This window comes from Chanodichthys erythropterus, chromosome 17 (assembly GCF_024489055.1).
Source record: "Chanodichthys erythropterus isolate Z2021 chromosome 17, ASM2448905v1, whole genome shotgun sequence".
Taxonomy (NCBI): domain Eukaryota; kingdom Metazoa; phylum Chordata; class Actinopteri; order Cypriniformes; family Xenocyprididae; genus Chanodichthys; species Chanodichthys erythropterus.
In genome coordinates, this window is record NC_090237.1 from 17,611,434 (window position 1) to 17,639,122 (window position 27,689).

Here is a 27,689-nt window from a genome sequence, read left to right on the forward strand (position 1 = left end):
GAGGAGCAGGTGTGTTAAATTCAGTGTTATCACTCTCACTCTCTCATACTGGTCACTGGAAGTTCAACATGGCACCTCATGGCAAAGAACTCTCTGAGGATCTGAAAAAAAAAAATGTTGCTCTACATAAAGATGGCGTAGGCTATAAGAAGATTGCCAAGACCCTGAAACTGAGCTGCAGCACGGTGGCCAAGACCATACAGCAGTTTAACAGGACAGGTTCCACTCAGAACAGGCCTTGCCATGGTCGACCAAAGAAGTCTGAGTGCACAAGCTCAGCGTCATATCCAGAGGTTGTGTTTAGGAAATAGACGTATGATTGCTGCCAGCATTGCTGTGGAGGTTGAAGGGGTGGGGGGGTCAGCCTGTCAGTGCTCAGACCATACGCCGCACACTGCATCAAATTGGTCTGCATGTCTGTCGTCCCAGAAGGAAGCCTCTTCTAAAGATGATACACAAGAAAGCCCACAAATAGTTTGCTGAAGACAAGCAGACTAAGGACACGGATTACTGGAACCATGTCCTGTGGTCTGATGAGACCAAGATAAACTTATTTGGTTCAGATGGTGTCAAGCGTGTGTGGCGGCAACCAGGTGAGGAGTACAAAGACAAGTGTGTCTTGCCTACAGTCAAGCATGTCATGGTCTGGGGCTGCATGAGTGCTGCCGGCACTGGGGAGCTACAGTTCATTGAGGGAACCATGAATACCAACATGTACTGTGACATACTGAAGTAGAGCATGATCCCCTCCCTTCGGAGACTGGGCCGCAGGGCAGTATTCCAACATGATAATGACCCCAAACACACCTCAAAGACGACCACTGCCTTGCTAAAGAAGCTGAGGGTAAAGGTGATGGACTGGCCAAGCATGTCTCCAGACCTAAACCCTATCGAGCATCTGTGGAGCATCCTCAAATGGAAGGTGGAGGAGTGCAAGGTCTCTAACATCCACCAGCTCTGTGATGTCGTCATGGAGGAGTGGAAGAGGACTCCAGTGGCAACCTGTGAAGCTCTGGTGAACTCCATGCGCAAGAGAGTTAAGGCAGTGCTGGAAAATAATGGTGGCCACACAAAATATTGACACTTTGGGCCCAATTTGGACATTTTCACTTTAGGGTGTACTCACTTTTGTGGCCAGCGGTTTAGACATTAATGGCTGTGTTTTGAGGGGACAGCAAATTTACACTTTTATGTAAATTGTACACTCACTAATTTACATTGTAGCAAAGTGTCATTTCTTCAGTGTTGTCCCATGAAAAGATATAATAAAATATTTACAAAAATATGAGGGGTGTACTCACTTCTGTGAGATACTGTATATACACGATATAGGATGATGCAATAATGTTTATATAATATACAATGTAATATACAGTGGTTTGATATTATGAGCTCATCTAAAAAAAATAGTGTAAGACAGAGTGAGCTGATTTGAGGAAAGTGCATAATACAATTTGTCCTAAACATGAGACATGCTCTATATTAAAGGGTCAGTTTACCCAAAAATGAAATTTCTATCATTAATTTCTCAGTGTTCAGCGCTACAGCTTAAACTGTATTACATTATTTCTTTGTTTCTCTATTACACTACATTATTGTTGATGTAATTTATCTTGACATAATGTATTATCGAAAGAAGGGGCGAGGAAGTTAATTGTCTAATAGAATCAAGCTGGAAAATGTACTTGTTTTATATAAAGACCCTTGACATGGTGTCTGTCAGGTATTTATTTGTACATCAGTTATTTGTTCTGTACCAGAGAGGGGTTATGTGTGTCAGATACAGAAAGAGAGGTCATGTTTGAGAAAAGAGACAAGGCAAGTCCTCTCATTAGCTTTAAGGCAACAGAGATGATTAATGAAACTCTGCTGGACACATGGCTACTGAAAGAGCTGAGCACAGTGACCTCACTCCTCTTTCCTTCACTCTTTCTGTCCCATAATCTTATCTCGCACTTTTCTCTTCCTTTCATTTTTATGTTTGTTTATGGGCTTTTGGCCAGTGGTGAGGAATCAGGATGACTCAGATCATATTCAGACCCTTCTCCCTGTGAGTTCACTACACCATGGCTCTGACTCTGTTCCTTTCTTTGCTTTGTTTCTCTCACTCAGATCTCATAAGGTGATTCATATCACCTGCAAATAACGTTTGTTTATTTATGAGTTGTCACCTCAATTATTCTGAATTTTTTATTGCTGTAAACAGGAAATCAGATTCAGCACAGCACGGGAAGGCAAGAGAACAGGAGCCCTTTTTTTCAAACTCAGACATAGCTGGAGGGGTTTTCTGCTAATTCTCTGTTAATGTGACACAGCATGCATCTCCAGATTAATTAACCATCCGCCTGCCCTCAGAGTGCTGATACAGTGACTGTATCAGTGTGTCTTTCTTAGGCACATGCACACACATTGCAGCTAAATACGGTTGTCACTCCTGTTGTGAATCCTAAATCTCGCTTTACACACAGAGCTCAGTTGAGTGAAAAGGCATTCTAGATACAGAATCCAAAAATTCAGGTAATGACAACCGTATTTATGTTAATCCACATGGTGTAAAGAAGCATACTGAGCAGCTGTTTTTAATGCAGCAACACTCTTTTAGGCCTTGACAGATAGTCTGAGGTGCCGTGGAAAATGACAAAAACGTTATAGATACAATACGTAAGGTATGTGCCTTGATTCAGTGACAAATTTTGATACCTGTTTTTCAGCACTGTAGTTCCTCCCAACCTTTTTGTTTATATATATATATTAGGACTGGGAAGTGATTAAAATTTTTAATCTAATTAATTACATACTGTGGCAAATTTATCGTCAAATTTGGCTGAGAAGTGATCCCCAATAGATAATTTGAAGTCATTATTGTGTCAAGCATCAAATAGAAAAAATATTTTATTTCAGTCAACATAGAATTTAATACACAAACTTTTGGACCTTGAATTTGAGTATGACTGAATATTAATTTGGGTGAACTATATCTTGATTTTTTTTTTTTATCAATATGGGGATATGAAATTTAAAGAAAACATATGGTCAACTGATGTTTTATGAATCATTTTCTTAGAGAAGTTAATTAACTGAAGGCTACCAAGTTACTAAGTTTATTAAATTAATTCACAATTTTTGCACATTTATTATTAATCTGGAGGGCGACACATCACGCAGGCACAATAGTGCTGTATGATAGCTGTATCACTTTTATTTCGTTTTTCCTTTTTTTATTCAAAATATTCACAAACTTGTTAACTATAGCCTATCATGGACTATAGGCTATATAGGTGTTGAGCACCCAGGGAAAACATGAGATATTCTCCATTCAATTTAACCAATAAAAAACGACTGCAGATTTCAGACACAACATTCTTTTCATTTTTAGAGTTAACTTGAGGCAGTTTCTATGGCATTTTTAATGGCGTCAAGTGCACATCAATGTAATACATTAACGTGAGAGCGCATCAATGTAATGTGCAGCACGAATCTCTCCACAAAACTAGCGCGTTCTCAGTAGTGTCCACAAGGCTCTATTCTGGTTCAGATACTATGTGTGCATGCTGTGAAACTTCAAATAAACTTTATGTGGTTGAAAACACTGAATAGCTGTGATATGAAAAGCACTGAGCGAGTCTATCTATGGCTCAGCGCCAGCCAAAGCTCAAAAGCACATTTGAATTTAGCAGTGAACGTTCTGATATTACTGGTGTTGTCGTACGCTTCAAAAGGTTCAAATCTATCGCCTTTCATATCTTGACTTTTATGGACATTCACAGCCCAATATATATATATATATATATATATATATATATATATATATATGATGACTGCAGTAATGGCTGCTGAAAATTCATAAATTACATTTAAATATATTAAATATATTAATTACATAAAATATATTAAAATAGAAAACAGTTATTTTAAATTGTAAAAATATTTCACAATTTCACAATATTACTGTTCTTATTACTGTAAAATGAAATATATAGTATGTATTAAGTTATTTTAGCACATTTCAAAGCCCTTTTTTTGTCTGCTACTTCTGTGTTAAATTGGTGTTATAGCAAAAGAAAATACTGACATACCTTATAATCAATATTTTAATATCTGTACAAATATAAATTTGCGCGTACTGTCCCTTTAAGGTCTTTTTTGTATTTGGGACACAAAACACCAGGCTTCCAGTTTCCCCCTGTTTATTCTATAGCATATGGGGCCTCTAGGCAGGCCGAGAGTGCTGGGATAATTGACTTAATTTCCCTTTATTCTGAACCTGTCTGTTGTGCTCTCTGTAAAAAGCAGCAAACATTTTAATCAACACTGACCCCGAATGACACAGCGGCTGCACGTTTACACGCCAACGTCTGCATCTGACTGACAGTCATGTTTATGCGAAGGATTACATGCGTGGGGTAGACGGTCGGGCCCGGTGCCAACGCAAATTGGATTATGGCGAGCAATATTCTGGAAACATTTTATTATCCGAGGGCTTTTAGTGTAATGTGATTACTTTGTAATGCACTTTTGTTTTATAGACTGCTTCAGCACATTGCAGCTCCGGCTTTATTAAGCGTGAATTTATTCTGTAGTGCACATCATCAGGTTGTCACCTGTTGCCTTCACAGCACTCAGGGGCCTTTAAACGTGTTTCCAGCAAATCTTATTTAAATTCAGTCCTCATTTTTCACTGTGGTCAAATTTAAATTGCTAGGTACTATTGTGCTTTTTGTAAAACTTTCCTGATGGTAAACTACAGTGGCATTAATGTGTGCTGAGAGTTTGCGGTGTCTTCTTGTCGTAAAGAGTTTGAGATGTCTAGATTGAGGGCGACGTGTGCAAGGCCTCATTAACCTATCGTCATGTCTGCGTCTAGGCAGGGTCACTCCTCGGGTCACATTCATTTGCCTGCATTTGATTAAAGACACTTTCATTACCTGAGAGGAGCGCAAGGGCACATCCCAGCTGATCCCAGATCAGCCACAATGGCACAGTTTTGCGATGGAGCGCTAGTTGAATAGGTCTCACTTTTTCATTCAGCGTGATTGTAATTATTCCTCAGACTCACACTTTTTTACTCCGCTCCATGTCACGACTTCCACCCACGCTTCCGTATTGGATATTGGCTCATGCAGTAGTTGCATGTGTTGTCTAAAGTGGAAGATGGGCAGAACGAGAAGTAATGGGCGGCTGTGGCTTTCTATTAGTGACAGGTGAGGATATGCATGCTGCCTTCGGCAGACAGGAGATTGCCCATGGTGCAATTACCATGCAGCTTGGCAGACAGACAAGCCAACACCATTATGAGTGCATTCAGTGTGGCAGAATGTGTCACCCCACTGCCATCTCTGCATAGCCGAAAAAACGTCAGTCTGTCCTTCTGCTTTTGTGCATTGTCCAAACTTTTCCACCGTTAAACATTCTTACCTATCCCTATTAAATCACTTAACAAACACATTGGATGAGTCATGTTTGAAACCATGAGGGAGTCACTTTTATATTCCAGGAATTTTTTACTCCTGGCAAAATAGGCTTTTGATAAAACTTGACTGCCTATGCAGTAGAAAGGCGGAAAAACATGAAATCTGTGCTACCTGCCTAGAAAAAACAAAGAAAAAAAGGCTGTTGTCTTCACTTTTAAACAAATAGGTAGGAAAACTTCAATACTCATAATGCACTGGCAATGTACTATCCAAGGCCACTCCTACCAGTCTGCTATGGATAATGCTTACCCGAGTCAAATATCGCCTTGCTTTAGTAGGAAATACTTCTTAGCAAACATTTAGTTATAATGGTGCCGATTTGTATTGTTCCCATACACAAGAATTCAAAGAGTAAACGTTTAGCGGCATAGGTGGAGCATGTGTAAGGCTGGGGAAGGCTTAAATGAAATAAAAATGCAGCATTAAATTTAGATCTGCTCATGTTGGATCATACTGTTTTTTAAGCGTTTTACAGCGTTGCGCACTGTAACCAATCACACACGAATCTGTTGAGCTAAGAAATGCAATGGCCAATCAGAGGCGAAGATTAGTAATTGCTGAAACAACTTTGTGATTATAAAAGGAACGCTTTTATGCATACTTTATAGACAATAATAAAAAAAAAAAAATCATGCCTGTTCAAATTGTAGTGGTTTGTGAACATAACCACTTTAACAACAAGAGCGTTTATGTTGGGATGTGTAGGTTGTTGAACTATGTCATGACATTCTATTTAAATGTGTTTTTAAGGAGTAATCGCATCTACCCTTACCCTAGAGTTGGTTCACCCTCCTCCTATGTTTAGCGGGAGTGATGCATGTATATCCAGTGCTGGAAGAGTTGGGAAAGAGTTTTTGATAAATCCACAGGAACCATAGCTGAAGAATTATCCATTACTAGAGGAAGTTAAAAGCTCACTTTGATTTAACTGGTTCTTTAACCATGTCTCTGCTCTCTTTCTTCTCTTATCTCATAACATTAAGGTGATGAACGTGAGCCTGGCTGAGGGTGACGTGGTCAGATTCGAAGACCTGGGCGGCGGGGAACCTTCCGTGCTGGCCAACGAGTCCATCTTGCTGAAAGGTCTGGTGGTACGCAGCTGGAGCAACCAAATCTCCATCCACTTCCGCAGCCGGCAGCCGCAGTCCAGCTCCTTGCTGCTGCGTTACCAAGGTGAGCCGTCCTACGTCAACCTCTAAACATCTGCTTCATCTACTTCCTGCTAATTGCAATCGTGCCAGTGTCTCCGGCTGGCATGGATCCAGCGCTCTAGACAAACCTGTTTATGAGTGTACACTTACTGATTAGATTGGCACGAACGATTAGGACTCTGGGAGTAGGGAGCTCTCAATCATTGCTTTCTATTAGGAGAGACTCTCGGTGCACTGAAGGGGAAACACTCCTTGTTATCTCATGTCAACATAATATGCTCATGTTAGCCTGAAAATGACAGCTGCTGTCAATAGGCTGCATAATTACATCGGAGAATGACTTGGATAATTCTCTGCTAATAGTCTTTTAACAGAGTCATCAAGGGGAGATCGGCACAACAGAAAAGGTTACGGAGCTCTGATGTGCCCTGCCCCGCGCTGCGCCTCTTTCTCATTCGTTACGCAGGGCGCTAAAATGACAGATGACTGTATACAAGCAAATTCTTTTGTTTCTGTGAGCTAATGAACTGTGGCGGGTTTGCAGTGTGTAATATCTTTTTTTGCACATCCTTAATATGCCTTTTGAATAAGAAAGTCGTTTACACTCCACCCCCGCTTTCTCTCTGTCTTTATGAGTGTGTGGGGGGTAATCAGTGGTGTTCAGCTTTCATAGAAAAGAAGCCGCACATTCCCCCTATTAGACTCATAGCAATCATCCGCAGGAGCCAGACAGCACATATTTCATAAAGGCTTTCTGTTTCTTTACAAAACTTCCAATTACTTGGCTCCGAAGGCCCTGCTCCCCCTGTTTCCGGTTCAATTTAATGTTCTCCAACTGTTATGCTGGGTGGATGTGCACACGCAAGAACAGCTAATTTTGCCTCTGGGTTTACACTTGCCTCGCATTGATGTAATGGCACACAAGGAAGGAAAAGAACCAAGCTGGGATTGGGATCTAGTGTAAATACATACTGCAACATGGCTGTAGTGTTAAGCTGAGTATGGACAAAAATTATTATAATTATTTCTTCAACCTGTTGTCGTTCCGAACCCAAATGACTTTCTGAAATACTCCACATGACTTGTACACTATACACCAAGTGCTCTGAAGCTATAGTAGAGTTTTGTGTGATAAACACACCATAATTATCTTCCCCTTCTGCAAAACTTCCAAATCTCATTTATGTTTGTGTATGTTTATATAGCATGTCAAAATATTCATCAGATTTGATGTCAATGAATGCCAAACATCAGTGAAGCAGTGTTATTTTACTGTTACTTGTGTACACTGTTATAGTATTTATTAATATTTTAAAAAAGCTTTTCTTTTTATATTTTTAAATTATTTTATTTGCTTTAGTTTTAGTCATTTTAATAAGTATTAAACTCCTTTTTAGTTTTTCATCTAATATTTGTTATTTTATTTTAACTTTTTCAATTACTAAAAAAGATTTTTTTTAGTTTAAGTTAATGATAACTGCAGTGTGTCAAATTTGAATATAGGTATATTTAAATGCCATAAATCTATAGCTATAGATTTAAAGTTAAAGTTAATAAAGACAATAATATTTATAATACTTAACATATTAATCATTAATAATTATCATATTACTAAGCATTGATAATAATTGTTATATTTATATGATATTAGTTATATTTATGATAATTATAATAATGACTAAAATTGTCATCTGTTCCTCACACAGATCTATAGTATGATTTCGGAGGACTTGTCATTGGGGAGTTATTTTTGCTGCACGACATAATATTGAAAAGACCAGCATGAACATACTGTAAAAATAACTTTTATTTTTTAAAAATAATCATTAAAAAAGTCTTTACATTTTGTAGGTTGCTTTCATTCAGTGTACAAAATGTAGTGGACATACTCTTTTTAAGCAAAAACAACTGATGAGCTGTAATAGGTGGTTTCGTTTTTTCCCAAAACATGGTGCATCTCTATAATTTGAGGATAAAATGTCCCTATCGATGTTAGAACCAAAACCTGGTATTTCAACATACTGAGGTTTAAGAGAAAACGATCCACATTGAGCTTCACGATAAAATGAAGAAAGTCTTCTTGATTTTCTGCAATCAGTAAGATTAGATGCTGTTTCTGTTTTCTTTTACTTAGTGAAAACTCCCCAGACGGTTGAATAAAAAATAACACCTCTGGATATTCTTTTTTTTTTTTTTTTAATATTATTTTTTACCATGGTCGTGTCAGGCATGTCTACTAAGAAAATTGGCTTCACCATGTTTCAACATGGATGAGCATTCTTTGATCGCCTCAGCTTTTGGGTGTGAGCATTAGACTATGAACACATCAAACTCTTTAATAGTGCACTGAACTTTGATCACTTGTCATGTGTCTATAGCAAGTAGTTTTCTGCTATACCTTCCTCGCAGATCTACACATCTGTCCTGTCTCAATGTTCAGCAGGCCATACAGTTTGACGGATGACAGATTCTCTAAATGGGAACCTCTATCAAAGACACGCACATTAAAGATTTAGACCTCTCAATAATTCAGATCACAATGAAAGGACCCTCGCTGCACTTCTTTGCGTCTGGATAAAGGTTAAACACAAACAAGGCAAGGCTGATGGAGTGAAGTTCAAAATGGAGGCTGTTGGGATCTGAATGGTCTTTCTACAGGTAATCGCCCCCTTTGCCGCACCACTCTCACCCCACCACTTAAATGTCACAAGCTTGAGATGTTGTCACTCTCATATGGCACTGCAGAGGAAGCACATCTGTGTGCATATGCAAGTGTTGTGGGTAAACTATTTGGCGAATGCTTTAGACGGGGTATTATGAGCTGAGGATCGGAGTCCTGACCCAGTATGAGCTCAGTTGTGTAGCTGAGCCGTGATAAAGTCGGCTGATCTGGGCTGAGCCTAGCCGTGCATGGCGAGCTGCTGTGTGTGGTGATGGCTGAGGAAGCTGCTGTAATATCCTCCACCCTGCTGCTCGCCCCTCCCAAAGGAGATTAACCCTGCAGGGCGAGGGATCACCTGCTGAGATACACGCTCTCACCCACTGACACACATCCTCAGCCAAAGCAGGGCTCCACTTCTCACTTTTTTCATCTGTTACTTTCTTTGCACTTTCATTAGACCAAAAGTCACATTCACCAAGCACCACATGGAAGCAAAACGAGACTTTTGTGAGTAAATAAAAGAGTTACTGGCCAGTTGGTATGTAACTTTTCAAAATAATAAAATAAATATATATTTTTTTTTTTTCTGACGCTTTTTTCTATTGAATAACTCCAGAACTTAAATTATTGCGTTATTCCTAGCTTTAAAGCCTTGTGTCCACCAAAGCATTCTTTTCCCAGAGACTTCCAAATATTTTCAATTGGAGCACCGCGTTTTTAAAACGCCTGGAGCGTAACAAGGCATTTAGCGTCTGTTTCTCGTTGAAGCACTGAGCGCTCTGCGTTTTTTACCTTTCGCCAAGAGTTGAAGAATGTTCAATGTTGGGTAAAACGCAGCGCTCATCACTGTCACCTTTTACCCAGCTGTCCAATCAGAGTGGAGGAGGGGCGGGACATATACAACACCGACCAATCGCCCCATTCTGCTTGTACAACGTCAGCAGATAATAACAACAAGCATAATAACGGAATAAAATCATTTAAAACAAGACCCAGAGCAAATACTTTACATTGTATCGACATTTTTAAATAGAAACAATACAGAAACAAACTATATGTGAAATAAGATACTAGTAACATAGCCCTCTCTCAAGCACTCACAGCTAGGTGTTTTCAGCTGGCTAAAAATGCTTTAGTGTGCTGTATGTAGAATTCAAAAACCCTTATTAGTGACTCCGGTGACTTTTTAATGAACTGCAGCTGGCAACTTAATACGAAATGCTCTACTTTTATGCGCTTTTAATACATTTAAACTATAGCATACGTTTATTTTTTTAAATTTCTGATAACATTACCTTATAAGAAAATAGAGACTCAACTTCCTCCTTTAGATACAAACATGCTACCGTTCAAAAGTACTCTTTTTTTTTAAAAAACATTAAGTTTTCTATTTTAATATAATTTTCAGATGTATTCCTCTGATGACAAAGCTGAATTTTCTGCAGCCATTACTACAGTCCTCAGTGCTTAGATCCCGTGGGCTCGAGCACCCACGGAAATGGTCAAGCTCCCATGGAAAAACACATGACATTTTCCATTCATTTTAACCAATAAACATTTGATTGCAGCTTTCAGACACGACTTTCATCTCATTTTATAGTTTATTTGAGGATGTTTTTATGGCGTTATTTTAACAACAAATGTCGAAAGTGCATTACTGTAACGCAAGAGTGCATCCATGTAATGAGCGAGCACGAATCTCTCCGCTCACAGGCAGATATCTTTCACTCTTGCACAAAATTGGACGCGCGCTCTCAAATATGCCTCTGCTTTTGCTCAGATATTATGGGTGCGCACTCAAACTCAGTCCTGTGCACTTGTGAATCTCTATGTGCCTTTCTCTTCAATTCTCTTCTCCTTCTTGTTGCCAGAAAAAACATCAGACTTTCAAGATTGACGGATGAAATAACACAGTGTATACTGTTTTTTTTTGGGGGGGGGGGTTACGTTTATGTTAGCAGTAACATAAATCGGCATAAATCGGCACCTATGCTTTCAGTGTCACATGATCCTTCAGTAATCATTCTAATATGCTGATTTGGTGTTCAAAAAACATTTTTAATATTATCAGTGTTGTAAACTGTTGTCTGCTTAATATCCTTTTTGGAAACAGTGCACTCTAAAAAATGCTGGCTTAAAAACAACCCAAGTTGGGTTGAAAATGGACAAACCCAGCAATTGGGTTGTTTTAACCCAGTGGTTGGGTTAAATGTTTGCCCAACGTGCTGGGTAGTTTTATTTAACTCAACTGTTGTATAAAAATTACTGTATTGCTTGCTTAAAATGAACCCAAAATATGCTGGAAATTAACATTTATTAATATGTTTAATAAATGAGCATTTATTAATAAGATAATGAATAATAAACAATAAACATTTATTAAATTGCTTATTAATAAATGTACACCTTTTGATTATTATTGTTGCCTCTAGTAATTATGTGTCTGATTTTTAATTTCTCACCTATTTCGGATTCATTTTAAGCCAGACATATAGTAATTTTTAATCAGTAGTTGGGTTAAATAAAACTACCCAGCAGGTTGGGCAAACATTTAACCCAACCACTGGGTTAAAACAACCCAATTGCTTGGTTTGTCCATTTTCAACCCAACTTGGGTTCTTTTTAACCAAACATTTTTAAGAGTGTGATAAAGTAAAAATAATGGTAACACTTTGGTATGTGGAACACATATTCACTATTAACTACAACTTTTGTCTCCATAAACTCTTAATTTACTGATTATTACTAATTAGTAAGGTAGTTGTTATAAGCATTTCAGTTTAGGTTTGGGGAAGGATTAAGGAATGCAGAATATGGTCAAGCAGAATAAGGCATTAATATGTGCTTTATAAGTACTAATAAACAGCCAATATGCAAGCTAATAAGCAACTAGTTAAAAGTGAGAATTGTTCCCCATGCTAAAGTGTTACCAAAATAATAATAATAAAAAGATTTGAACTGCCAGAAAATAAATTTTCTAGTTACTACGTCTAGTTCACATCTAGTTGAAGTTAAATTGGCATTCTACAGCCAGCCGGTTGTAAATGGCAATGTCACACCAGTATTGGGTTATAATATCTTTCATACCCATCAGGAGATCTGTACTCTCAAACTGGTCAAAGTTTATCATTTGCTGCTTGACCGTAAAGTCTAAATCAAGGCATTTTATGATACAATCTTATACGCTGTGTAAGTCGTCTTTTGACCTTATTTGCCAACAAGGTCTTCAAGGAGGCTCTGTAAGTGCTGTCATGCACCGACAGACTGGATTTCTGTGATAGATGTGAATGTGGTAGTTTTATGTGTCTAGACATGCCCTGCCTTGACTCATTCACGCACTTCGCTTTCCTTCTGACCCTGCCCGCCTGTACAGCATTGGACCGAGGCCCTGAATCCCAAATGATCTGGAGCTCGCCACATCCGGATTTTATTTCAGTTCCGTCCTTGTGGTTTATATATAGCGCTAGATGAAAGTAGAACCATTTCTAACAGATCTCTTAGTGAGCTTCACTTTCTGACAGGTGAGTCGGAATAGCTGTAAAGCGAAATTAAACAATTCAAACTATTCTGTGTATATACTGTGTCGTAGATCATTCAATTCCCTGAATTTTTCTGTTCGGGAAGAAGATGACTCTTTGATATTTCATTCTGTTTGATCCCTAGTTTCACCTTGTCTGGTGTGAAAAAAGTGAAAACATTTTCAGTAGACAGGCGTGCAAGACGAGACAGATCTGATTATAGATGGACACGCTGTCTCTGAGAGAATGGCTAATTAATTTCTGCGTAATGAGCTGCCTCTTTTGAGAGGTTGACAGGCTAATGAATCCTGCCCTCTCATCACGGAGTTACGCCTTGGAATCATCTAAAAAATGACCTGGACCCGCACAGTAAGAGGAACCGTGTCAGGTCATTTCAAAGCACGCCTTTAAGAACAAACAATACTGCAGGTGACCGAGGCCATGGAGATTGATAGATGAAAATAGGGCCATTCATGCAATAAGAAAAAGAGCAAAGGAGATTTTGCAGTGAAAAGGCTCCACAATTAACCATCAAGCACTCTCCTTCCTCCGCTTCTCTGTAGGAAATTGCTTTAACATTTAAAGAGTCTGTGGGTTACAGAAAGAAATGGTACAATGCTGGGTCCCATAGAATTGCTTCTTTTTTTTTTCTTCTCAGAAAGTGAACGTTAATCGAACAAGAGAGCTGTAATTCTTTTCTTTTTCAGTTTTATAAGCACCGTCATCCCTTTAACTTTATGTGACCTGCCATTCTGTACACAGTATGTCACCCGATTAGGGAGTCATGTCATGCGTCCATGTCTGATTTGTAAGCCTGAAACCTCCTCATCTTGGTGCAAACATTGCCCTTCTCAGTGATAAACGTCTGGATGGATCAGTGTCTTTGACGGCTGCGTTAAAAGACAGGCAAAGTTTCCGTAAAAGAGCTTTGACATTTAGTGGTGTCAGGTTGAGGTGTCAGATCAGCTTAAGCAGATGTGCAGCTCGGGCTGCATTTCACCTTTATTCCAGGTTCACCTCTGCCTGAGGCCGTCTCATTTCTGCAACATTAATTTTCACGCTCTCCTGCCGTGTGTGACGGCCAATAATAAAAGGCCAAACCACCCTCATGCTATCTATCTAACTCTACCTATCTTTCTCTGTTTTTTTTCTCCGATAATTTTGTACACCCTGCAGTTATCAGAGAATACATAATCAGTACATGTTTTAACTTCAAGTCAGCATAAGTGGCATCCTATTCTAATGATTTTCGGTTCTACATCCTCTAAAATTTTTATCTAGAGCCAAATGCGCTTCATTCCAGCCCTTTCCGTTTCGTGCACTTTGCTTCTCTCTCCCGTTAAAGATGTAAAACGCTACGTTAAGAGCTGCAGATGACGAAGTTATCTTAACATTACCAGTAGCAGAAACATGGTGAGCAGCAAAACAGATAGCCTACTTTTGCTAAAACGCTGCAGAAAATGCAGCAAATACAATTATTTTTATCTGTCATACAGATGACTCCGACCATTTTAGTAAACCTGGTTTGTGACAAGTTAACGTGTGGCACCTTCAGATGTTTTTTTTTTTTTCCCCCATAGATTTAGCATTATTAATCAGCATATTAAAACTTTGAAATTACTAGTTAACTTTGTTTTGTGCTCATGATTATGTACGTTGTTTGTTAGATTACGTACATTGTTTTGTTTGTAATGTACATTGTAAGTTGTTTAGTACTTTATTACTTTGAGCAAAATATAAAAATGGCATGTTCCATACTTTTCTTAAGAGGTAAACTCTGCACACCCAGTATGTTTTCTCATAGCCTTTCTCCCAAACCCTATGTGCCATACACTTAGGTGTCTAAATGTAAATAAATAAATGAATAAATTATAGCCCAATAAAACATCTGGAGCCAGTACCATGATGGTAGTTGAACTAACGTCTCGGTTACGTATGTAACCCTCGTTCCCTGAAGGAGGGAACGGAGACGTACGTCAGTAGTGACCGACGAATTGGGATATCGCTAGAGAGCCCCTATCAGCTTCGAGAGAACTAAAACAAGCCAATGGAATTGGCGTGCGATATTTGCATAATGCGCACCTCCCCTAACAGGTGGATATAAAAAGGGGGGCAGATGCAATCGCACTCTGTTTTTCGCTGAGGAGACAACCGGTGTCCGCACTGCAGCGAGGGTACAGAAACTGTGGCGACGGGACGTACGTCTCCGTTCCCTCCTTCAGGGAACGAGGGTTACATACGTAACCGAGACGTTCCCTTTCAGTCGGTCACGTTCGACGTACGTCAGTAGTGACCGACGAATTGGGATCCCAACTAAAACGCCACAGTTACGAAACCCCTTCCAGTGCCCAGCGCAGGCTCTAGCCGCCCGTCGCACCAAGGGGACGGAGAAGGGGCGAGCTTACGCCGGGAAGTCTACTGCTGTTCCGATATACCCACTAAGTAAACTAGACTACACTGGGGAAGCGAACCCGTAAGGAACGCTGCGGAACCACTACCTACCCAGAGGGGAAGGAATTTACATGGAAAACATATGGACTGGCCCGCAGGGCAGAACGCATATGAGTCCCTGGGATGGCTCCACCTGAGTAGGGGGAGACTCATCTGACAGGAGAAAGCAGAAGCTCTGCTAAGGGAAAGACACGGGCTCACCGTAGGGAGTAACCGTGGACAATACACATATGGAATCACTCACGTAGAGGGATTGCAACATATGGAACCCAACCAACAGACAACATCGAAGATGGATGTTGGTCTGGCATCAGACACTCCGCAATGCCCGAGCCGAAGGTGGAGGTGGAGGAACTCGACAGGGTTCACCGAACGGGGAACACGACTGGAGTCAACAGATGCACATATCCTGCCCAGGGGGCGGGAGTGGCATTGCAAGCCGACACAAGCACAGGTTCAACGCGTCTACCGGCTGGTGGAAGCGAGTACACGGGAAGAACCAGCTTACACGTAAGCTAAAAACCCTAGCAAACGTGTTGGGTGTCGCCCAGCCCACAGCTCTACAATCTGTCAGCGAGGCGCCATGAGCCAGCGCCCAGGAAGAGGCCACTCAGGTGGAGTGGGTTCTCAACCCGAACGGGCAAGGCACGCCCTGGGAACATAAGCCAGGGCGATGGCATCCACTAACCAGTGGGCCATCCTCTGCTTGGAGACAGCCTTTCCCTTCTGCTGGTCTCCGTAACAGACAAAGAGCTGATCTGAGGTCCTAAGCTTCAAGTTCTATCCACGTAAACACGCAGGGCGTGAACTGGAAAGAGCGAAGCTAGGGCTGGGTCTGCCTCCTCCGAAGGCAGCGCTTGCAGGTTCACTACCTGATCTCTGAAGGGAGTGGTAGGAACCTTGGGCACATATCCAGGCCGGGGTCTCAGGAAGACGTGAGAATCCCCAGGCCCAAATTCCAGGCACGATTCGTCGACCGAAAATGCGTGCAGGTCCCTTACCCTCTTAACATGAGGCCAATACAACCAGGAGGACGGTCTAAGAGACAGTACTTTTAACTCGATTAATTGTAAAGGCTCAAGGGATGACGCCGAAGTTAGCTAAGAACTAAGGTGAGATCCCTAGAGGGTAAGGAGGGTGGGCAAGGAGGAATCAGTCCCCTCGCCCCCCTCAGGAACCTGATGGTCAGACCGTGTTTCCCCAGGGCTTGCCATCAACTGCATGGAGATGTGCAGCGAAGCGGCAACATACACCTTGAGGGTGGAGGGAGACAGCCTTCGCTCCAAGCCCTCTTGCAGGAAGGAAAGCACAGATCTGACCGAGCAAGATCGGGGGTCCTCTCGTCTTGCGAGAGGAGCACCATTCAACGAAAAGGTTCGACTTCAACGCATAGAGGCTCCTCGAGAAGGAGCTCTAGCGGAAGTGATGGTGTCTACGACCGCCTGCGGGAGATCACCCAGAACCTCCGCATCCCGTCCAGGGACCACACGTGGAGGTTCCACAGGTCGGGACGCGGGTGCCATAGGAAGCCCCATCTCTGAGTCAGGAGGTCCTTCCTCAGAGGAATCGGCCAAGGAGGGGCTGTCGTGAGGAGCATTAGGTCCGAAACCCGGGTCCGAGTGACCAATATGGAGCCACTAACAAGACCTGCTCCTCATCCTCCCTGACCTAGCACAGGAGCTGTGCGAGAAGGCTCACTGGGGGAAAACGCATATTGCGTAGGCCCCGGGGCCAGCTGAGTGCCAGGGTATCCGTGCCGAGCGACTCGCCGGTCAGGGAAAACCACTGGCCGAGGGCAGTTCCTGGGGAGGCAACAGGACTACCTGGGCCTCGCCGAAGTAGTGCCAGATCAGCTGGACCGCCTGGGGATGGAGCCGCCACTTGCCCGCAAGTGGAGGCTGCCGTAAGAGCTCGTAGGCTGCACGGTTAAGCACACCTGGGACATGAGTGGCCTGAAGCGACCTCAGATGCTTCTGACTCCATAGCAAGAGATGGCAGGCGAGTTGCGATATGCGACGGGAGCGTAGACCAGCCTGATGGTTGATGTACACAACGGCCGCCGTGCTTGTCCGAGCGGACCAGTACATGCTTGTCTGACAGCAGCTCCTTGAAGCGGCCCAGTGCAAGACATACTGCTAGCAACTCGAGGCAATTGATATGCCAATGCAGTCGAGGCCCCGTCCAAGACCCGAACCGCATGCCCGTTGTACATGGCCCCCCATCCGGTGGTAGAGGCATCTGTGTGGACCACAGCGTCCAAGGGGTACTCCCGCCCGCAGGAACAAAGGGTCCGACCACCGGATGAGGGTAGGGCGGCAGCTCCGTGTCACGAGGACACTGAGCGTGCTGCGCTGCCATGGCCATCTCGGGACCCAGTCGCGGAGCCGGTGTTGAAGCGGCCTCATATGGAGCAACCTGAGCGGCGAAACGCGGCTGCAGATGCCACATGCCCCAGGAGCCTCTGAAGTCTTTCAGTGGGGCCGCCATCCTGCGCTTGAGCGAACTCAGGCAGTTCAACACCGACTGGACGCGCTCCTCAGAGAGGCGCACAATCCAGGCGACCGAGTCTAGCTCGAGACTGAGAAAAGAGATCCTCTGCCCGGGGGCGAGTTTGCTCTTGTCCCAGCTGACCCAAAGACCCAACAGGCTGAGGTGAGCTAAACCATCTCCCTGTGTACGCACAACTGCTTCGCGAGCTGGCCAGGAACAACCAGTCGTCGAGGCAGTCGAGAATGCGAACGCCCTGTTCCTTGAGGGGAACAATGGCCACCTCCGCAACCGTGTAAGGCGTGGAGCGACAGGGCCAGCCCGAAGGGTAGGAGTTTGTACTGACATGCTCGACCCGAGCGCAGAATCGAGACATGAAAGTATGCATCCTTCAGGTCGAATGCTGCAAACCAAACCCCGGGACGGACGCACTCGAAAATGCGCTTCTGCATGAGCACCTTAAACGGCAGCCTGAAGGTACCGGTTCAAGACGCGCAGATCCAGGATTGGCCATAGCCCACCGCCCTTTAGGGTACAATGAAGTAGGGCTGAACCTGACTTCAAATCGGCTGGAGGGACCGGCTCGATTGTATCCCTCGCCAGGAGGACAGCAATCTCCACTCGGAGAACAGGTGCAATGTCCAACGACACCTAAGTGAAGTGGACACCCCTGGACGCCGGAGGACACCGGGCGAAATGAATCGCATAGCCGAGTCTGATAGTACGCATGAGCCAGCGGAACGGGCTGGGGGCACTAACCAGGCCTCCAGACACCGAGCCAGCAGAACCAAACGCACCACAGACGTACCGGGGGTGGGGCAGCGAACCAGAGTACGGGGACCCGACTCGGGCGGCGTGGTAGCGGCCCAGAGTGTGATCAGACTCTGCGAGGTAGCAGTGCGTATGGGAGACGGCACACGGGGCGCGGCCTGCACCAACACACTGACACCTGCTGGCGAGGTGAGAGGGGGCTGGGAGTAGCAACGCGGGGCGCTGCACATCGCCAGCCACACTCTTGGGACGTAGAGGATCGGAAAACAGTTCTTAGTGGGTACCGCTGGACTCCGGAGAGCCAGCGGCGGAACAGACCAATTCTCCACCCGGCCCTCCTCCGGGGAGAAAGAACCGTTTACGTCAGCTCCAGGTCGCCATATCTCCAGGACCGTCTCCCGCTAGTCAGGTGACTGCGGGTTGAGCGGGCTGGGTTCAAGGCCAGTTTGTGAGATGAGCGCATCGAGAAAGCACACTTTGACGACGGCACATCCCAGCAAGACTCGCCAGGGGTGTTTCTGGACCACCATGGTGGACATTGTCTGGCCAGGGGCCTGCGCTTTGATTTGCATCCTGCGTAGCTCAACCCCGACTCAGAACTACCCACATGCAATGAGTGCTTTGACCTACTGCAGACTTGCCAGGGGCCAAGACTCATGCAGGGCAGAGGTGGTGTGCCCGTAGCCCTGCCACCCCACCCTAGGGGGTAGTGAGAGAAAAAACTTGTAGTGCAGATTATGACCCTCTTGGCGTTCCATATTAACGCCAAAAAAGGCCACAAACTGCCAAGTTTTTTCATGCACATCCGGGCTAAGCCAGGGGGCGCGGCAAGGCGAGTACGCGTCGCACGACACCCCCAGGGGCCCGGGAAAGCATGGTTGCCAAGTCTGAATCCGATTCGGCATGAGCACGCCACAACCGTGGGACGCTCAGCCTCATCTTCATGTTCAGAGCCCAACAATACTCTCTCCAATGTAGCAGTCGACATCTGATCCTCTGCTGGAGCCCTGACTAAGATGTTAGGTCCTCCATATTTAATTTTAAGGAGGACCAGCAACACATGCAGAAGCTACCAGCCATGTTGGACAGTGAACGTGGCCGCCCAACTGGACGACACACGGCACCCTGGGCACCGACGTGGCCATGTATCTAAACATGATCCACCCACGAACATAGTCACAACATGTTTGCGATGCACTAGAGGAGTGGGGGGCCCACGGAGAATGAGTCGGCGGGTATTGCCCCACTGTGATCCTCTGGTCACCCAGGCTTATTAACCAAAGTAGCACTTTTCTGATTCAGAAAAATAACTAGATCGGGGAATAAGTGAGGGGACTCCACCTCATTAAAGGCAGCCGAGTCTCGACCGTGCATCTAGAGCGCCAGACAGCGCGCAGGGTTGCCGTGGCAACGCGCGCTGTCAGCCGGCAATTCGACGGCACACGGCGCGCTGAGCGCTCAAGCCCTTACGAGAAAGGCGAGCAAACAACGCGCCGACGTGGACATATTTCCATAAGAAAATATGACCACCCACAAACACAGTCTCAGCACGCTAAGCAGACATGAGAGAAAGTGATCGTGGCCGTCAGAGAGGATAGGAAACGACCGCCTCCAGAAACGCACAGACAGAATGACATCTTGAAAAAGACGCAGTGTCTGTCTGTGAAGCTCTTTTTAGAAGGGGAAACTTCAGCTCTTTTTGTGTCGAGACACACAGGGAGCGTCACGACGTGTTTAGAAAAACACAGGAGGAACCAGACCAAATCGCAGACCAACCAGTGGAATTACAGCGGAACGCTGGGAAAACATTGGATGTTTCCACCCGGCTCACTCCAACTCGCGACCTCGCTGCAGGCGTCATCACACCAACACAAGCGCCGAAACTTCTTCAGAGGCTTGAAGTTCAAACAGCCGCAGGACACCAGGTAGGCTCCGAAGCGAAAGACAGAGTGCGATTGCATCTGCCCCCCTTTTTATATCCACCTGTTAGGGGAGGTGCGCATTATGCAAATATCGCACGCCAATTCCATTGGCTTGTTTTAGTTCTCTCGAAGCTGATAGGGGCTCTCTAGCGATATCCCAATTCGTCGGTCACTACTGACGTACGTCGAACGTGACCGACTGAAAGGGAACTCAGGGTTATAGTATTAGTTTCGAGTTGACAAAACCAAACCACTCCAATCCGGCTTTGTTGGTACCATGATGCTTATCATCAACTTTCTTTGTCAACTCAGGCTTTGATCCTGAGCAGATCATGAATGAGTGACATCAGTGGTGAACAGCCAATCACATGCCCTGCAAAAGAGAGAAACTATGATTCACTTCTCGCGAGAGAGCCAGCGCGATTCAAAACTCACATCCGATTGGCCCAGTTTTCGGTTTGAGATCTCTGAACCAGAACATAACCTGCCCTGGAGCAGGTTTGCCGTGGAGCGTAAGTTACTATGGTGATGAACACCGCTAAAAGCCAAGTCACTTTCATGGTACCTAAAACCCAGGATTGGTACAAACTAATCTGATACTTACTTGGCTAGCCAGCTAATCCGGCTTCATGGTACAGGCCCCTGTTCTAACCTTTTTATATTCATATCCAGTTGGGAGAAATATTTACTTTTTTTGGTAAATATTGGTAAAAAATGTACTATGGCTGCCCCGATGGAAATGTAAAACTGTTTAAAAAAATTTTGTTTGGACCTCTGCTGAGAAGGAAATATATACAGTCAAACCAAAAATTATTCAGACATTTTTTACATATTTGATATATTTTTACTAGTGGGTGCAGGACACTATAGTTCATTTATGTAAGTGATGATAGCAAAATAAAGTAAACTGTGACATATTATACCCAAAAATTATTCATACAGTGGACTAAAATTGATAAAAATTTGCGACCAAAAATTATTCAGACACTTTGACCTGACCATGTTTTGCTTAAGTGTTTTCTGACATAATTAAGATACATTTTTTCTGGCACAGTTTAACTCTGAGATCTTGTCATATTTAATTACCATTTTTTTAAACTATAGTGAATAAACTGTATTAATGAATTAAATGTTCAAGGTCTCTGAATAAATTTTGGTTAGACTATATATAATATTATTATTTAATTTATATTAACTTGTTTAAGTTTTTAGGGGGAGTTTTTGTTTGCATCTTGGTGGTTTTAACTGACATTTTCATTTGCATAAAATGGGTGGAAGGAAACCTGGTTACTGTGAATGGCCCTCAAAACTGACTGGTGATGTTAGCTGAAAAAAGTTGAAAATGTTCAATTTTTGATAACATTACAATTAGTTTTAATACCATTACAAAGACAAACATTTTCAGTGCATATTCATGCGTCGATGACCAGGAAGGTATATTATGCTGCTAGGAACATTTTTTACATGCACAGCTTTCTTTGGCAGACATTTTTGAAGCTGGTCGATAGAATTACAGTATTAATGAGTCTGACTTCCACTGACTAACACCCCATCCACTTGATGATGATTGTGATGATAACAGCCTTGTGCGAACACTTTTTAGCTAAGCCATAGCTAACCGTTGTTTCAAACGGTATGCTATTCAGGCACCTCGGCTGTAACATGCAGGCTGTTCCCCGTTGGTAGTGATGCTAGTGGAGGACAGAGAGAGAAATCTAGTGTGTGTAGGTGTGTGAAAAGTGTGTTGACAACTCACTCCTTACTGCCGCTCAGATGTTAGCATAGCTCTAGATCTAGATGTATTCATAAGCCCTCCTCCTCAGGTAGGAGGCACAGCCTGTGATGTTCCAGAAAAGAGTGCACTTTTAAAAAGGCGGAATCCCACTTTCCATCTCTCTCTAGAGGATGGAGCCAGTCCTGCGTCTGCATGATCCAGCAACACAGTATCATGTGACTAGGCTCACCACATAGATTTCCTTATGAAGGTAAATACAGTTGATAAAGTAATCACTTGTGAGTTGTGTATCCATTGCTGCACATGTCAAGTAGATTGGTGCTGAGTGATACAAACAGACAAAAATCCTGTGACCCAGCTCAACTGTAAGCATTTGAACAGCTTTTCAGCTTTTATGTTTGTTTGAAGTACAAATGAGTTTCTCTCAATAGTTCCTGGTGGTTTCAATGCAATTCCTCCAAGGCTGCTGACTGTTCTCTGGTTCGCAACCCTGAGCCTGTCAGAAATGACATACTAATGTAAGACTTTGAATTAAGGCCCTGATATACAGTAATTTTTCATTCTTTGCTTAAGGATAAAAAAGCATATTTTCTAAGAAAGCATAAGGAAATCATCTGATCATAGCAACGTGGATATGTTTGCACATGTTCTGCAATTCGACACTCTAGTAAAGTCACAACACGTTTATTTATATAGCACTTTATACAATAGATTGCTTAAAAGCAAGCAGCTTTACAGTATTAAACATGACAAATCATGTCAGTGTCTCATTTCATCAGAAGTACAACTTAATTTTCTACTATAAAGGGGTTCTCCAGTGTGTTCATGTTTTACTTGCAGACGTCTGACCTTGATGGACTCAACAGAGGAAATCAACCAGCGAAGATTTTCACTTGAATGAAGGTGGAGCCTTAGCAGGGGCGTTTCCTCCGGGTAGGCAAGGGAGACAGTGCCTCCTCAAAACAATAGGATGAGAAAATAATCCATATTACATATAATACAACACAAATATTACAAATTATGACATTAAAAAGAGCGCAAGTCACGCGTATTTCTTAAGGAACACTGCCCAACAGCGACACCCGCAGGTAAAGTTACACAGAGGAGTCGTGCCTCCCCTTCCTCTCATAGGAATCTATAGAAAATCATCAGACCCCCGGCGTGCGGTGGGTTTTGTGGGGGGTAATTGAGAATGAATGGGGAAAAGTCACGTGAGAGGAGGCAATGTCTCCATCGCGCTATGATTGGATGTAATTGGTTATGATTGGATATGATTGGTTTTTGCGATAAATCCCGCCTCTCGTTGACGTGCGCGTTCCGCGCGTAGGTTTGACTGAACAAATGATGGCGTCAATCAGAAGACTAATCGAAAAGTAAGTAAACAGATCACCCAGTTAGATATATTACTGCTTTATGTTACGTCAAAATCAAACTTGAAATGGACTGAAAGCATGATTACTGCGGGGTTTTTTAGTGCAATCAGCTTACTTAAAATTAAAAATGCAATTCATGTCTGTGACAGACGGTGTTAATGGAGCATGACTGATGATCCAAAATATTCTAGGTTGACAATTAAAAAGAAAAACCGCAATAAACAAATAAAATATATTGTTGAAATTATTATTGCCTTTAGTTATTATTTTGGAATTAATGTAGAAATGCTTAAAACACTTGATGCTTGATGAGATTGACTTGGTTTTGATAAATAGAACATTACATTGTTAATGTAAATTACAAAATAGAGTTGTATTTGGTTTCTTTTCTTTTTTTTTCTTTTTTTTATGTAACGTTACTGTAAAGTAATGTTCATTTAACAAGGAAGATTTGTCAACTTTAAGAGTAATGCACATGAATTTACAATGATTCATAAAAAAAATAAATAAATGTGCCTCCTCATTTCAGAGCACCACTGCACGCCACTGACACCTACCTAGTACGTAATCGCCATGGACCAAATTTTTCTGGAAAGTTCACTTTGGCAAGCTGTTTCAAACTCCCAAAACGAACTTTGTTTTGGCCTGATTTTATTCGAAATGATGTCACATTAGTTCGTTCTAAGGCTGCAACTGATGATTATTTTGATAATCGATTAGTTGGTTGATTATTTCTTCCATTAATCGGATAAAAGGCCTAATTTTTTTATTATTTTTTTTATTGACAAAACACACTTTTTCACATTGTGCGTGCCAACTTAATGCTATCAAAACACACACACACACACACATATATATATATAGTGAATATATCTATGTTATATGCAAAAGGGTTATAAAGCAAAAGGACAGTTTAAATCCCTACAATAAAAATGAAGATAATAATAAAGAAAAACACAAACTCAGTGTTTGCTGTTGCTGATGCTGATGATTAAATTCATACACATGCGAATGCGTCAGACCGGAAACACAAGCTTGTGCGAAAAGTTTCGTATTTCGCTGCATTCCAAAGTTCAAGTTTGGTGAACTCTGACCTGCAAATTCGCATCAAGTCAAGATGTATGACCAGTAGAAGATTGATTCGGCACGGCATGACCTCTTGGCTAAATTAAAAGAATGATATTTTTGCAGTAGGTTGTATATTTTTACATTTTGAATGTATTACTATATGTTACATGTTGAATTCATGTTGAAGATGCTGTAAACCGCGACATCATATCTCGACCGTTGCAGCAACCGATGAAATTTCGCGCATTCAGAGTCTAGTGTGACCGCGGCATAAGAGGAATGTTCTGCAAGAACACACACATTCACTCAGTAACCTGTTACCATCATTTCTTTGTCCTGTAAATGTAAGAAACGTCTTACATTTATATTCAATTACAACTTTACAGTTACCACCCTCATAAAATACTTGAATTACATGTTGACTTTTAAACTTTAACGTCCATCAGCAGATATTTCAGCAAAATGTTTGCACTGAATATTAATTGACTCCCTCTCTAATGCGTCCCGTCTTTTTGATGCGCCTGCGTGCACCATTGCTTATTCAGTAAAGTCTGAAGTTTAACACAGACTGTCAGGACGAGCCTTAACACTTACAGATAAGGATACAACTGTAAAATGAAAGTTTTGCACTGAGGAAACATATCAAACAGCACATGTATCCGTCAAAGCACCTGACAGGGCAAGCCATGTTAAACATTACGCTAATGCATTAGCTTGAAGCTTAAAATAAAGAATTCTCATGTTTTTGGCAGCTTGGATCATGAACATTTCCAGCAGCAGCTCACTGTTTCCTCCACTATTTTTAGATGCATTTTGTCCATAAAAAAACATTATTTAGTGCCGTCATTTGACGCGACTGGCAGAAGTTTTCCATACATGGTGTTCAGATGTGACTAATCGATAATGACATTCGTTGTCGATGATTTTCATTATCTATTTTTACTGATTTTATTGATTAGTTGTTGCAGCCCTAGTCTGTTCTTCAATTTTGCTTGAAGTATATTGGGGTCTTTACAGGAGCCATCTTGGCTCAGCTCATGAGGATCAGCTGAGCAAGGAAGAAGAAGAAAAAGAGATTGTAATTAGACCCTTTGGCAGAGTGTGTCCTTGTCTCTGTCCATGACAGCAGCAGATAATGAGGTTGGCATGCCTTTTCAGGTTAGTTAATATCTAAAAAGTAGCCCGTTTTAGAAGCATTTAAGTTGAAATGAAATGCTGACCGCATTTGGCCAGTCAGTTCAGTGGCCAAAGCTTTTCATATTCATTTGTCTTTGAGAGTCAGAGAGCATTGAGGGACTTGTTCTTCATCAATGTTCAATGAGCTTACACAAGAAAACCTGCGATCACATAAGACGCCCCCTCTACAATCAAATCTGAAGGACTCTCACGCCTGAAGAGTGATCTAAAAAAAAATGATCTGAATGTAACAAAGCAAGCATGAGAAGTGTGGTACACTCAGTGCTTTATTAGATAGAAATGAGAAACAACACAGGCTGAATCCTCATAGCCAATTAGCCAAGAAGTGCTGCACGCCGCCAACGTCTCAGAGAACAGACCTTCATGCTCGTATGCTAAATTATGTGGAATTATTAAAGGAACACTCCAATTTTTTTGAAAATAGGCTCATTTTCCAACTCCCCTAGAGTTAAACAGTTACGTTTTACCGCTTTCGAATCCAATGACCAAAGAGTTTCAATGTTTTTCCTATTTAAAACTTGACTCTTCTGTAGTTACATCGTGTACTAAGACCAATGGAAAATTTTATTACTTTGCTGCCGTACAATGGGTGCAGCAGGCACAAGTCAAGTTTTAAATAGGAAAAATATCGAGACTCTTTGGTCATTTTTTGGAGCGAGATGCTAACAGTCTAATCAGATTCAATGAACTATGCTAAGCTATGTTAAAAGTAGTACCGCCAGACCCCGAGATCAGCTGAATGGATTTGAAAACGGTAAAACTCAACTGTTTAACTCTAGGGGAGTTGGAAAATGAGCCTTGTAACACGGTTAGTAGATGTGGGAAGAAGGAGGCGGGAACCGGCGAACATTCAACAAAACTTTAATATAAAATAAACAAAGAATAAAACGAAAGTAATGCCGGCAGACCCTCGCGGACGTCTGCCGGCCACACAAACATAATAAAACATAAAATAATATCCAGGCCTGGTCCTCTCTCGTCCTTCACTGTAGTCGCTCCTCCTTTTATGCTCCTGGAGCTCCTCCGTGAGGGACTCAAGGCCGGTGCGCCTCGCAGGTGATGCTCATTAACACTCGCGCCACCGGCCTCGCGCCGTTCCCTCACGGCTCTCGCCCGCCCTGGTCGCCACAAGCCTATTTTCAAAAAAAGTGGAGTGTTCCTTTAAATATGACTGACTTTAGATATTGAAATTAAATGTGTGAAACAATTTTATCTTCTGTATCCGGCATGGCATGAAGCTATATTGGCTTCCTTTCAGTTCATAGCTTGGAATTTGAAATTGGTCATGACCCACAGAAAGTAGAATTGGAATGACATGAAGAGGAATATCCATCTATCTATCTGTATCTGTATTTCTGTCTTTCTGTCTGTCATTCCATCCATCTTTCTAACGTTCCATCTGTCCATCATTTTGTGGCCACATTCACACTGTACATTTAGGGGCTGACAACCGCATTTATTTACAGTTGTGAGTCTCGAAATGTCCCGTTCACACTGCAACTTACAGCAGTGTCTCGAACACTGTCTGTATGAATGTGCAACGAGATTGCGGTTGTCACTTGACATTTGACTTGACATTTGATATTCAACAGTGCTTTGATCTGCCTGCATTGACACTATTTTTCAAGAGCTGCTGTGCAGCCAAATAATGTATCAGTTATCAATGTAAAGCTGCTTTGACACAATCTACATTGTAAAAAGCGCTATATATATATATAAAGGTTGACTTGACTTGACTAGTAACCCAGTGACCCAGCATAATATTAAAGGTGCCCTAGAACTTTTTTTTTAAAGATGTAATATAAGTCTAAGGTGTCCCCTAAATGTGTCCGTGAAGTTTCAGCTCAAAATACCCCATAGATTTTTTTAAATATTTTTTTTTA

At 42.4% G+C, this 27,689-nt stretch overlaps 1 protein-coding gene across 1 annotated transcript in view; it reads left to right on the forward strand.

Moving 5' to 3' along the window:
- Positions 1 to 27,689, forward strand: part of sez6b (seizure related 6 homolog b) — a 228,114-nt gene that overhangs the window by 135,730 nt on the left and 64,695 nt on the right. Inside the window, exon 4 of the mRNA XM_067364937.1 lies at positions 6,455 to 6,644. Within this exon, the coding sequence (XP_067221038.1) occupies positions 6,455 to 6,644 (190 nt within the window). The remainder of the gene's footprint in view (positions 1 to 6,454; positions 6,645 to 27,689) is intronic.